General features: G+C 28.6%; 2 protein-coding genes across 2 annotated transcripts; one reads left to right on the top strand and one right to left on the bottom strand.

Moving 5' to 3' along the window:
• On the top strand, window positions 1-2,568 carry LOC141528231 (uncharacterized). Its single transcript, XM_074244170.1, has 3 exons — window positions 1-290; window positions 381-484; window positions 568-2,568. The coding sequence occupies exons 1-3, from the start codon at window positions 77-79 to the stop codon at window positions 1,894-1,896; spliced, it is 1,647 nt and encodes a 548-aa protein (XP_074100271.1). The 5' UTR covers window positions 1-76; the 3' UTR covers window positions 1,897-2,568.
• Window positions 2,569-4,109: 1,541 nt separating this feature from the next.
• On the bottom strand, window positions 4,110-8,283 carry LOC141528272 (uncharacterized). Its single transcript, XM_074244229.1, has 7 exons — window positions 8,253-8,283; window positions 7,810-7,902; window positions 7,542-7,727; window positions 6,708-6,893; window positions 5,688-5,798; window positions 4,995-5,092; window positions 4,110-4,250 (listed from the first exon to the last, which is right to left on the bottom strand). Exons 1-6 carry the CDS (start codon window positions 8,256-8,258, stop codon window positions 5,054-5,056), a joined length of 621 nt encoding a protein of 206 aa, XP_074100330.1. The 5' UTR covers window positions 8,259-8,283; the 3' UTR covers window positions 4,110-4,250; window positions 4,995-5,053.
• Between the last annotated feature and the right edge of the window lie 4,948 nt (window positions 8,284-13,231).

Here is a 13,231-nt window from a genome sequence, read left to right as displayed (position 1 = left end):
GTTAAAAAATTATTTCGCTTGCGGCTAGTTAAAAAATATATAATTAAAATTGGTCTTATCGTTAGTTGAAATAAAAATGGCTTTTGTTAAAATTCACTACGATTGTGAAGAAATTTTATTGCCATTGACCACTGGGGGAAATTTAAAGCTGAGTGTTTTGAAGCAATATTTCCCGAATGCAGTGGGCTTAACCTATACTAAAGATAGTCACTCATATGGTGTCAGTATCGAATCGGATGAGCTTATACTTGATAAGAATATTGAGTATTACAATTTACACATTAATTCAGGTCAATATCACAATAAAATTTCGAGTTTTTATATGAAGTATATACAGGTTTTAAAGGTCTTTGCTCCATTTAATTTTATTTTAATTGCAGAAATCAAGAATCCGATCATTAGTAAAAAGAGGAAGCTGGTTGCAGAAATGCTGAGCAAGCTGCCTGCGTATGACCAGCAAATTTTGGGAAGCTCTAAAACTAAAGTAATTACATTTTTTATTGATAATTTTTGTTCTTACTTATAATACAATTTTAAATAATCCATACATAAATTTCCATGTTACAGTTTATGCCAAAATCTGGTTATTCTGCATCTATATCCATTTCTAAATCACAAGGAACTTCAAATGAGAAACAAAAATCCATTTCTTATCGAAAAATTTTGGTTGGCTGGCTGCGCAACCAAGATGGAATTTTCAAACAAGTTTTAAAACCATTAGGTGGTGTTAAGGAACTCTTATTAGAAATCGGTAAAAATTATACGGTCGAGGAGATCACAGTATTGGCAACACAGGAGTTCGAAAAAAATTCCGATGTGTCATTTGCCAAATACAAAGTTTTATTGGGTCATTTCAATGGATCTGTCATTTCGAACTTTAAAAATGAAATGGACAAAGAGGGTGACATTTGGCACTTTCTGAGAGACCAAAAGTCAAAAAGATTCATTTTTTACCTTTTGACATTTTTGAAAAACGAACCTTCAAGATATATATCAGAACCCTCAAAATGTCCAAGTAAGCTTCCGTTGACCTTACATGATTCAAAAACTGACAGTTATGATAATATTGAATCGAAGGAAAAACATCATCGTAAGCTCAACGACAAGAGTAACTTATCAACTACTTCGGCGAAAGTCAACAACAATATTAATATTTACTATGAATGCGTCATTGTTTCAAAGTACACAGGAGATAATTCTATTGCATATGTGGAAAAAGAGAATCTCTATCATATGAGATTTGAAGACTTATGCTATCTTACTATTGATGAGTTTGACCCTTGTAGGAACGGCTTCCGAGTTGCACAAATTTCTGCTGGGGGGAAAATACTACTGAACATCAATACCGATCCTGAGAATCTTCAGCGCGAATTTCTGTTTCCGGCAGCAGATATTATTGAAGATGAAGAAGATTTGAATAATAATCATTACATCATCCATGATGTTGATGAACTTAATGGCTATTGTGAGAATAAACTCGGAATTGGTGTCATAACCAACTGTAAGGATCGTTGCAAGTCTGTATTTGTGTGGTACAAAGATGAAAAATTATTTGAACAGGGTCAGTTCAGGTACTGGATATCAGGTATCGATGTTACTAGTACTTACAGATGTGTTATTAAATGCCAATCGAAGGATTTAGAAATTTCTTCAGGAAGCTTTAAATATAATGATGACAAGAATTTGTCGAAATCGACTCTGATGGACAACGCTCTATGTATTTTGAAAAAAGCTCAAAATTCTACGATTACATCAATCAAGAAAGAAAAGCCTATTATTTTTAAAGAATTGTTAGGAGCTGGTGCACAAGGCAAAGTTAAAAAAGGCCGCTGGAATGGAACCGAGGTTGCAGTGAAGACTATTATTTTATCTGAATCAAATTTAAACGATGTTTGATTGGAAGTTATTGCATACTATTGTGTTTTTGAAACAGCAATTTCAGATATTTACCGATTAACGAAAAAAATAATGGATTCATTGGATTTTATCTGGAACAGGAACGACAGATTTGATTGTATCAGTATTTTCAATTGGTTATAATCCTGAAATGTGATACTTGAATTAACCGATAGAGTCAATGAGGCTGTATCAGTAAATTACACACATTATAGTTTTCGATGGAATTATAATCAGTAAAAACAGATAGAAAAGTATAATTAAGTATCGGCAATTCTGAGCTACTGTTTTGATAAAGAAATTACGGATAAATTTACAATGGTTTTCATGTCATCCATGATTAAAAAAAAGTATTGAACGTATGCAACTGTATATCTATATTGTATGTATATACAGATATACAGTGTGTGTAATTCAATACTTTTTCAATACTTTTTTTTAATCAGGGATTTTATCAGTCAAATATACATGGTACTCTTCAGTATAATTTTCCATTCTGTTAGTATATCAATCTTTATCGGACAATCCGAACCAGAAGACAATCAGATTGTATGAGTATAATCAAAATATAGATTTTCCATTCATGTACTGTTGAAAAACAGTAATTGCTGATTAATTAATTAATCGTTTTCAATTCTTATTTATATGTATTTTATTAGATATAAATTATATAACGCAGTATATGAGAATTAATGGAAAAGTTTCAGCAAAATACGCTTCGTTTTTTAATGTACTATTCCACTATAATATTGTATTTAAATTAATCAGGTTTTATTCAAAAGAAAATGATCTCATTGAATGAGGCTGATGCACATGCATATTTAATATACACGTAGTGCTCAAAAAAAGTAATTACCGTTAATGAAAATCTTCTTTTAATATTTTTTATATGTATAATATAGTATTTATATGTATAATATAGCTTATAATAATATATGAGAAAGTATCGGCAATACATACATATCCTTCAACGCATGAATCCATTCTTGTTTTACATTTAGGTTTATCAGGTAATCCAAATCAAAAAATGATAAAATCGTATAGGGTTTGTTCCAATTCATTTTCTCCATTCACAAACTGTTTTAAAACAGTATTTGCAAATAAATTAGATCTTTTTATAATTTCCTATATGTATTTCACCCAATGAAAAGTAATATTGCTAATAAAAATCTATGATAATGTATAAGCAATGTTATAATAATTTTTGAACGTAATAATTCATCTTAGCGTTATATTAAAATTTACCAGATAAATCAAATTGAAAAATGATCAAATGACATAAGGGTTTGATCAACAATAATTGATAATAAATTTAATATTTTTAAAATATCATACGTATCATATATATCCCTATTGAAAAACTCCAATAAGATCCCATCAAAAACGACAAAAGCCACTTAGAAAACAATAAAATTTATGGGTTTCTAAGTGGCTTTTGTCGCTTTTGATGGGATCCTATTGAAATTTTAATCAAGGATATCAGGAATATAATATATTGGCAATAATTGTACTTTGTTATATTACTTGACAAAATTTATTTATTATTTTATTTATTACTTAAAAATTAAAGATAGAAAAAAAAGTTTAGTTATCAGCGGCGTCTTCATTGCTACTAGTTTCACTCTCAGAATCAGTACTTTCTTCACTAGAACTACTATTGTCACTGGAGCTAGAAACTTTTTTTTTTTCTGGATTCTGGCTTTACTCTTTTTCTTTTTCCATCAGCCTTTTTCTCAATTTCATTAGCCTCTTCTTTTTCAGTTTCTATAACACACAAATATTTATATACTGTGAATGAAATTTGATGCCATAAAATGTTTAGATCTAATTTTCATCGAGACAACTAGGATTAAATATTGTTTATGAATGTTCATGTAATTAAGTTAATGGTATCTCAATATCAATATACAAATATCATTGATAACTTTAAATTATTCTTACTTTTAAGTGGTATTTTTTTTGGTCTTTCTAGATCTGAAATTTTTCCCCGAATATATTCCACGTAGTCGTCAATCTTCTCATTGATATGTTTTTCTGACAATTGCCTGTGTTCCTTTAGATAATCTCTGTAAATACCTGTAAAAAAATTTAATTACCCTCAACAAAATTAATTTTTTAACTAAAAATAAAATTAATTTACCTCTAACAGCAAGCATTTTGATGGGATCTAGTTTTGGTTTGGCAGGTCCTTTGGTTCTGTTGCTTCTTTTACCTGTTATACTACTGGTCTTTAATACGTCTCGAGTAAATATATTTACTGCTATATTTTTTACAAAGATAGCATCAGTCCCAGCTGCAGCTTTTGCATTATTATAATCTTGAACAGTAATCCAGACATTTTGACCACAATGAATCTAAAAATATTTCGATTACAGCAATTAATAAAAAGTATAAGAGATAAGCGGTTAATTGCAAGCTGTACTTTCATATATGGCTCTTAACCGTAAGATGGACGGTGGTGTTTATTACTCGATAGGTCTTATTAGGTGACTGAATAGTAGTTACGGACAGTGTCTCGGATACCTTAACTGGTAGAGTCCCGGTCTGAGCTGTCTGAATTATTTTTTCAGTTACCGAAAAATTCCTACTGAGTAAAGGTCCTCCCCTTCGCCTTTATCCTTTATATCCCTAATTCCCAAATTTGTCTTTAATGACAAATTTAACTATCATATATGGCTCTAGTACTCTAGTGATTACATCTTTTCTCTTGAATTTATTGTTAAATCAGATGTTTAATAGAGCATTTTTCCGACTTGGATCAATTAATTTTTTTTGCGCATTTTTATTTTCATCGCAGCATATATTTTCATATATCGAGTAATTGAAAAATAATTAATAAAAGTAAATAAACACTCCAAGTTAACACTTGAAAAAGATTTCTATAGAATATTTAATCGCTGATCATTTATCAAATTATAGGTCTCTTTTAAAGTTTGATAAGTAAACTTGAGATAGCTTTTCATGCAATCGACAAAAAAAAATTGAAAAACAAGTATTTTTTAGGATACTTTTCATTAGAGTAAACGCAGCGATTCAATTTTTTCTACAGCAACAATAAAATAATTAGATTCAAATTTTTAGTTTAAATAAAAATTTACCATTTCGGTGTCTGTCCGTATAAAACCAACTGGCGGAGGCACTTGTATATTTTCGAAATCTATTGCTTGAACTGCTGTCGGTACTGTTGCGCGTGTACCTGAAAATAATCATAAATATGAATTAATCCATATCAGTTCTAAATAAAGTATGCATTATTGTCGATCGCAAAATGTAAATTGATTCATGTTACATGAAATGTCGATTTTTCCTTTTAAATCGTATTAGTTATGTTGGCTAACAAGTGATATTTAGAGATTCAATGATGGTGCGAAGGTATTATTAAGAAAAATTATATAAGCTAGTATATATTACGTGTATTTTAACTTGAAGAAAGTACGAACTATTTCGATGTATTACTTGCAGAAATAATCTCAAAAAAATAACGAAAATAAAATCTATGACAGTTTACGAATATTGGTATTTGTTATTTTAGTTTTATTACTTATATCAAATTGTAGAGTTTTTTTAACCGATTTTTGCACTAGTTTCTTGTATTACTGATATAGTAACAATGAATTTAAATGGAAATGATTTATAATATATATAATATTACTTTGAATTTAATTTCTTTGATTTTTGATTTTACTCTTCTGTAACACAGTAAAGTATGTTATATTAAAGCGAAATAAATTATTAATATTTGAAAAACTGATTCATTTGATTTTAATAGTTTTATTACTTTAATTACGCACCTTCGAACTTTTGCTACGTTTCGGCTTTTTGTCTGAAAGCTTACTTTTCTTCTTCTTCTTCAAAGACTCATTCACAGGCTGATCGAAAGAACGAAAAGGTTCACAGGAAATCTGTAAGTAATATGATAAATAGAAAATTCGAAAGAAACACACTGGCTTTTACATAAATAAAATGATAAAATAACTATATTATTCGTTTTGTTAGAATTCATTTGTTATACATTCTTTGAATGACAGGTAACAATTTATTAGCGTTTGATTATTTAAGCTTAATATTTTATAATAAATTATTTAATTAAATAGAGTTCTAAAATTCACAGTTTGATTTCTATTAGTTATGAGAAAGCTTCAAATTTTCATAACTGATGGAACAGTTAAAAACTGAAAAATTAATGATGTGATTTCCAATTAACAGCTTCATTAGTTATATTGTATTTTCGCATACTAAAGGGGAAAAATATCACAAAAAAGCCGGCAACAATTTTTACCATTTTTTTGAGTAGCTAGTAAGACGGTAAAAATTCAAATTTTTATTTAATTATTATAAAAATTTTTATATTTTATTGAAGTTCGTTTCATATTTTTCACATTTGCAAGATACAAAAGAAGATAAGCATTCGAAAGAATCATAAAATATTTCGAATATTTTATAGTTACTACACTGAAAAAAATTTACTTGATTCAAGAGAAAATTCTTGAACCAAGAATATAATTTTGAAGAGGGTAATTGTCTTGAATTGTCTTGAAGAGGGTAATTGAAGACAAAAATTCTTTAATCAAGTAAAATTTCCTTAAATCAAAAATTTTTCTACTCAAATCAAGAATATTCAGTTCTTCAAAATTATATACTTGGTTCAAAAACATTTTTTTTTCTGTGTACTTATGTACGATATCCACTTATTTTTTATCGATAAAATATGAAGCTTAATATATTCTCTACACTTAAAAAATATTAATTTTTATTAAAAGTTATTACGTTATTATCATATTATCATGATAAATTAATCATTGTATACATACGTCATCTTGCTCAGCGGCACTTTCTTCCAAGACAGTTTTTGTTGATCCACTTTCGAGAGAAGTATTGTTGGCATTCAGGGTAGTTGCGGTCGAGTCTTTAATCAAGTTAATGTGCTCAAGAAATTCGGGAGTTTCAGCAATTTCTGATACCGTTGGATCAACTTCTTGAGATCCACTTATTTTTGTCTGAAAATATGTTAAGATAAAATTTGAAAATTTGCATTAAGCAGAAATAATGCAAATTCTATCAAATATTGATAAAATTTTTCATCCTTTTTATTTCGACAGGCCAACATTATTATTTTTAATTTATTTCCTAATTCTCGTCAACTTAGAGGCGTTTTTAAACTCAAAAATTTGATTAATAAGAATCAATTTTTTTTTAAGAAAAAAGTCTTATGTTGAGCAAATTGAAGGACATTTCAAAGTTCGACTAACAACTCGTAAAGTTGTGAAAATGAATGGAATGGAAAAATTTCATAGAATTTAAAGCTTAATAAAGAATTTTTATTAAAATCGCAATTTGAGTAATGTAAATGAAAAAGTAATGTAAATTAAAACTTATTACAAGTGCTTTCGGAAAAACTTCACATAAATTTATGTATGTATACTAATTTCAGTGACGTTTTCAGGGTTTTCAGTATTCTATAAATACATACATAAATAAATTTTTGAACTTATGGTATTTCTTAAATCCACATGCCAGATTTACTTGAGAAGTAACAAAATCTGTAAAAAGTTGCGCGTTAAAGATAATTTTAATAGTTACATTTCTATGAAATTCACAAGACAAAAACCGCTATTTCAATTTAAAATAATTTTTTATCATATTACTTGAGATAGTTGGTCATTGTCATGTTCCTCTGAAATAATTTCTTTTTGTTTATTTCCCTCGACTATATCTCGATTTGGAAGTCCATCTGGAAGAATATCATGTGCGTCGCTTTTTGTTACTGTAATAGATTTATCGTTTTTCTTAACTTGTAATTTTACTGATCCTGTTGATTTCATAGATCCATTCTAGAAATATTTATAGATTGATATTAGATACTTTAAACATTTTCGAAATTGTCTGATATGAGCTATTTTTAATTATACTGACATTTTGCACCTGTCTACTGCCACCATCATGACTTAAATAGCTTGTTGTTTTTTCTATGATAGAGTTTCTCTGTTTTTTAGAATCTGCCGATTTCTGAAAAAGAAAAAAAATATATATCTATACAGTCACTCACTTCGATAAATACTTTATTATAATTTTCACTGATAAATCAATTTTTATACTACGTATGAGAAAAGGACATAAAAATTTTTTTTCCCGCATCTGCAATAGATAACTTTTTACTGTAATAAATTTACTCTATTTCAGTTAGCAGTTTACTCTAAATCAGTGAGCATCGTTTAAGAGCTAATCTTAGAAATTTTGTATTTTTGCCTTCAATTATATTCGTTTTAAATTATTTAATTCTGATCTTTGAATGTATTTAATTATTATTATTAAAAATAAATAATATTATAATTTACAATTTAGTTTTAAATTTTTACCTTCATCCCTTTAGATTTTTTGTCTTTACGATTTTTACGAGATTTTTGTTGGGCATAGTTTCCATCAATGATTCCGGATCATGCTTTCTTTTCTGTAAAATAGTATGAATTATCGCCGACTATTTGAACGGAATTTAGATATTGTAAACAAAATTTTTACATATACAATAAAAACAAAAAAACACTTCATAGATGTAAGATGCAAAATATGTCTAATAAATTTTATAAGCAAGAATATTCAAATTTTGATCTCATAATAAATAACAAAAGCGAAATTTTTAATTTATATAGAAAAATGAAACAATCTACAGTAAAATGGATGCAACTGACTTTGACTTCCTTCGACTTTTTTCAATCTTCATTGAAAGTAGGTCCAATTTTTCTGGATGTAGTGTTTTTGGAGGAGTAGTCACTTCTTTCAGAACATTTTCATGATCTTTACTATGATTTAATATGAATTTTGAATTTTCTTTATCATTATTGTCATGAACTTTGGTTGCCAAATTGTCATGAACTTCTGTCCCATTACTAATAGCCTGTTAGTATTAAAATATTCAAATTTTGTTTATTCAATAAAATATGATTTAATATACACAGTTTAATTTTGAAAAACTTTTTAGACATACTTTCTAATTAAGCAATATTAACAATGAAAGTAAAATTACAGTAATAGTCAATGCTATAAAGTAAGTTACAGATAGTGAGTTCATAGAAATTTATAAGTTATAGTGCTCTGCTTTAACATTACTTGAATATTTATTTGTTATTAATTGGTTCAACCATTTCTGTTATTATAATAAACTAGTTTTTGTGCGAAAAATGTAATGAGATAATGTATGAATTTTCAGAATTTTTAGCATAATTTTAATAGAAAAATGACTAATAATACATGAAAAAGATTACTATAACACATAATATTAACATAATACAATGAATAATTATGTCCCCAAATTTTTAGGGAAGAAGCAAATGTAATCATTTTCACCAGTTGAAAAAAAAATAACTTTTGTTCGTATACTTTGAATACTGGCGATCAAAATTTCTTGTCTTATGCTTCTTACTTGTAAGATATGAGATAATTGAACATTTTATTGGAAAGCTGTTTGAACAGTTAATATTTGATTGCCATAAAGATAACACGTATTATTTAAAGAGAAAAAACCATTAATCCGAATAAATTTTTTTGTATCTAACTGAACTACAGTATCGTTTGTTTTTGTAGGACGTGTATAAGCTGTGCTGCGAATTAAGCACCATTTTATTATAAATACATCGATCATAAACTTTAGTTGAATGAGTATTGTCAAAATATTGGTGCATCAATAGAATCAATTGATCGTCCGGTGATTTCTCAGTGCCAATCAGTAAAGCATGATCATCACTTCGTGTACAGTTCTTCAGTTTTCGTGGCTTAAACAGATCCTTACAATAATTACGGCATTTCACAGATTCAGTATTATAGTCAATGTTGCATCTAATATTTTTCTCTTTCAATATAGAATTAACTATTTGATATGAGACACCACTACCTCCTGTTATGTAACGTTTAATAAGAAAAATCATGCTTTCAAAAGGAAAAACAGAACTTGACCACAATGGTCCACTTTGCCTAACTGATTCTACAACATGCAACAATGAGTGTAAGTTAAATGTCATCGAGTTAACATCGTAAATTAGTTGACAATCACGTATAAACTGAAGTAAATTTATTTCACATAGTAAAAGATCTTCTTCACTTATATTGTCTGTCATCAACGTATATATACTTGAAACTAATAGGAGGTACGACTGAAAACATTTTTCATCGAGAATACCCGCTAGACACGGTACACTATCAAATAATAGCCACGATTCCCATTCTGAAGCTTTCCATTTTGCTGTTTGATCTACTGTTCTCACAAGTCTATGAATTTCTTGAGGTCTTTTAATGTGTAATTGACGAGCCATGATCTTTTTTCGTTGTTGAGGATTTAAATAATATGGAGTTCCTGGTTTAGTCCACAATGCCCATAAATGTCGGGATACACCTAATAAAATGCCGTGCATGTAATCTAAAGGAAAACCCCACACGCAGTCGAAATGTTTCAATTCTAGCATTGCACAATTACCTTTGACGCCGTTTATTGACTTTCCCAATTTTTCTACTTGTTCTACATCTTTAATATGACTTTGATTTGTTCGCAATAATGGATCTTGTTGAGTGATAGGGTATCTCATAGCAGAACTATCGTAAACTCCAGTCGCATAACACCAACTACAACCTAAATATCCGTTGAACTGGAAACGGTTTTGGATAAGTGGTCTAGCAACCGAATCTACGCATAATAAAAGACAGAAAAATTTTAAATTTCTTATTCGATCCTCATTATCAGTTATATTTATACCAGCTTCCATTATATTATTTGCTTTTTCAAGAAATTTTGACATGTAAGTTTGCATAAATTCGGGAGATGGCTCAGCCGATGTAATGTATAAACCACCAAGAAGAACGTTACGAAACCGCAATGTTGGTGATAATTAATTTATATGAAGTTGTATTGGCCACATACTTCGTTTGGAGCTTTTTGTAAGTGGTGCGCCATCTGTGTTGACGTTGTAAGTCAATGCGCCTGGTGAAAGTTTTTGTACAGCTTTATACAGTTGGCTGTCATATATATCATTTATAACTCCATCATTTCGCGGTTGTCTCAATTTTTCCATTGTATTTAATAAATCATTTTTACTTCCGTATCTCTGAATAATAATTTCAATTGATATTTCAAATCAATAATGATAAATTGATTTTTACTCGCCGATGATAGTTTATACTTTGCTTTACAGTCAGAACATTGAACTTTTATTTTTTGTCCTTATCCGATAATTTCCTTGTATGTAAAATGCGTTGACATTTTTCTGTCTGGCAATAAAAATTTGATTGAATTTTTTTCTTGGAGGATTATATGCTTTCGACCGTGAATAATGGGAAGCATTCCAAGATTCAAATGCTGGACCAGCTAAAACTTTTATTAAATTAATTAAGTCATCTTGGTCATTTCTTGTCAAATGTTTAGATACTGAAAATGCCGTAACCATTAGCAATACATCTGAGACAGTACTACTTGACTGTGGAAACATGATTGTAGAACCATTCATTTTATCACAGTTAAAACGAAATGAGTCATCGGTCGATGAATTGTCCGAATCCGACTCGGTAGTTTGCTCATATTCTGAATCTTGCTCTGAATCTACTTCACTTTCACTATCAGAAGTTTCTTCATTATCTGAGTCACTGTCGCTATCAGAAGTTACTTCACTATCTGAGTCGCTGTCGCTATCAGAATACGGCTTATCATTTGAGAAGTTACTTTCGGAACTTAGTTTATCATCTAAAGTATTGCCGTTTTCTAAATATCTTGATGATACGTCACATTGATTGTGAGTAGATTGTTGTTGATGAGGATCCGAACAATCTATCTGAGTTTCCTTAGAAATACAATGCGAGTCTACTAAGCTAGTACTGAAGTCCATGGTGGAATTTTCTTCCATAGGGTGTTGGTGTTGTTCTAATGACACTACAGAAGTAGAGCTAATGGATGACTGAAGCAATTTTGTCGTATTAGAAACTAATGGCTCAGTTATTGGAAAATCTGTATTATTAGCATCAAATATGTTTTGAGGACTGTTTTCTATAAATTGATCAAAGAGAACTTAGGTTTTGCCATTTCAAAAAAATAATGAATATAGATTTTTTTTTCCAGAATGCATGTATACGTTACCTCCTGAGAATAAATTTTTTTCATACAGCTGTTTTATTTTATTTTTATGTCGAGATCGAGTTGCTCTACTAACTTGATAAGGATTATAATCTTTAAATAAATATTGTTTATTTATCCGTCGGCTCTTTTGCTGTTTCATCTCTATCGATAATGAAGAATCGAACTGCATTTATAAAGATTGATTCAATGTGAAATCTTGAATAATTATGCATAAAAAATTAGAGATAGTAAGAAAACGGTAATTTTCAAAAGTAGCTTTACTATCGGCGATGGGTTAATTCAGAAGTTAAAAAATTAAAAAATACATTTTTTAATTTTACTGATTCATACGATACTATTGAAATAAATTGAATCGCTAAACTGTAGTTCAAAGTATCAATTTATGAGCATATTACCAATATAATAATAATATATTATTTTCTCAAAATATAATAGTCCAAGACTAATTATAACTAATGATGATACATACATAATAAACGAAAAACAAGTATAAAAAAATCATTTCAATAACTGATCTCTTTTACTAATCTATTTTGTAAAAAATAAAAATTGAAAACCGCGTAAAAGACACCTAAAAATCAAATGAAAGAAAAGAAGAAATAAGAACAAGTTCGTAAGAGTTATTTTATCAAATACTTTACTTTTAATTCATAAAATAACATTAGATTTCAATGCTAAGATATGACTAATTTTTTTTTTTAAATACTATAGTAATGAATAGAAAAATTTTTTCAATTGAAAGATTTGAATTTCAAATCTACAATGTGACAAGTTTTTTAGTGTTGATATTATCGGAAACTGATTATTGATTCCTTGTTATTGGGGATTGAAGCACGCTAATGTAGTGCATGATTAAAATTTATAGTTTTATAGTTCCAATTTAAATGACAGTTTTTTTATGATAGACAATTCCAATAGCTAGGTTTATTTAATAATTTTCATTAAAGATTTATGAAAATCTAAGAATTAATTTAAAATAATAATGCCTTAAAAAAACTTACCGCCAATTTAGCCTTCAACTGTTCTAATTGTTGGTTGACAACAGGATTTATGTCAACATTTGAAGTTGTTTTATTTTTCGCACTGCTTTCATCAATTTCAGTGTCACTTAATTCAGTGGCTGTTTCTTGATTTTGAGGAGGTGGAACTGTGATTCTTTTTGATTTTATTTGTTTTTCGAGTACATCAATTGTATCTGAAAAATAATAAATATTATAAGCACAT

Source organism: Cotesia typhae, unplaced genomic scaffold (assembly GCF_013202065.1).
Source record: "Cotesia typhae breed Kobodo isofemale line unplaced genomic scaffold, CoteBio_Ctyphae contig_43, whole genome shotgun sequence".
In the NCBI taxonomy this organism is placed as follows: domain Eukaryota; kingdom Metazoa; phylum Arthropoda; class Insecta; order Hymenoptera; family Braconidae; genus Cotesia; species Cotesia typhae.
The sequence above is the reverse complement of the archived record's forward strand: the minus strand, read 5'-3'. Positions and strand labels throughout refer to the sequence as shown.

Coding starts and splice junctions, on each gene's coding strand:
- LOC141528231 (XM_074244170.1), top strand. CDS start 77: ATGGCTTTTGTTAAAATTCACTACGATTGTGAAGAAATTTTATTGCCA. Junction 291..380: donor CAATTTACACATTAATTCAG/GTCAATATCACA, acceptor TTTTAATTGCAG/AAATCAAGAATCCGATCATT. Junction 485..567: donor TGGGAAGCTCTAAAACTAAA/GTAATTACATTT, acceptor TCCATGTTACAG/TTTATGCCAAAATCTGGTTA.
- LOC141528272 (XM_074244229.1), bottom strand. Junction 7,728..7,809: donor GCAGTAGACAGGTGCAAAAT/GTCAGTATAATT, acceptor AAATATTTCTAG/AATGGATCTATGAAATCAAC. Junction 5,799..6,707: donor GTGCCGCTGAGCAAGATGAC/GTATGTATACAA, acceptor TATTACTTACAG/ATTTCCTGTGAACCTTTTCG.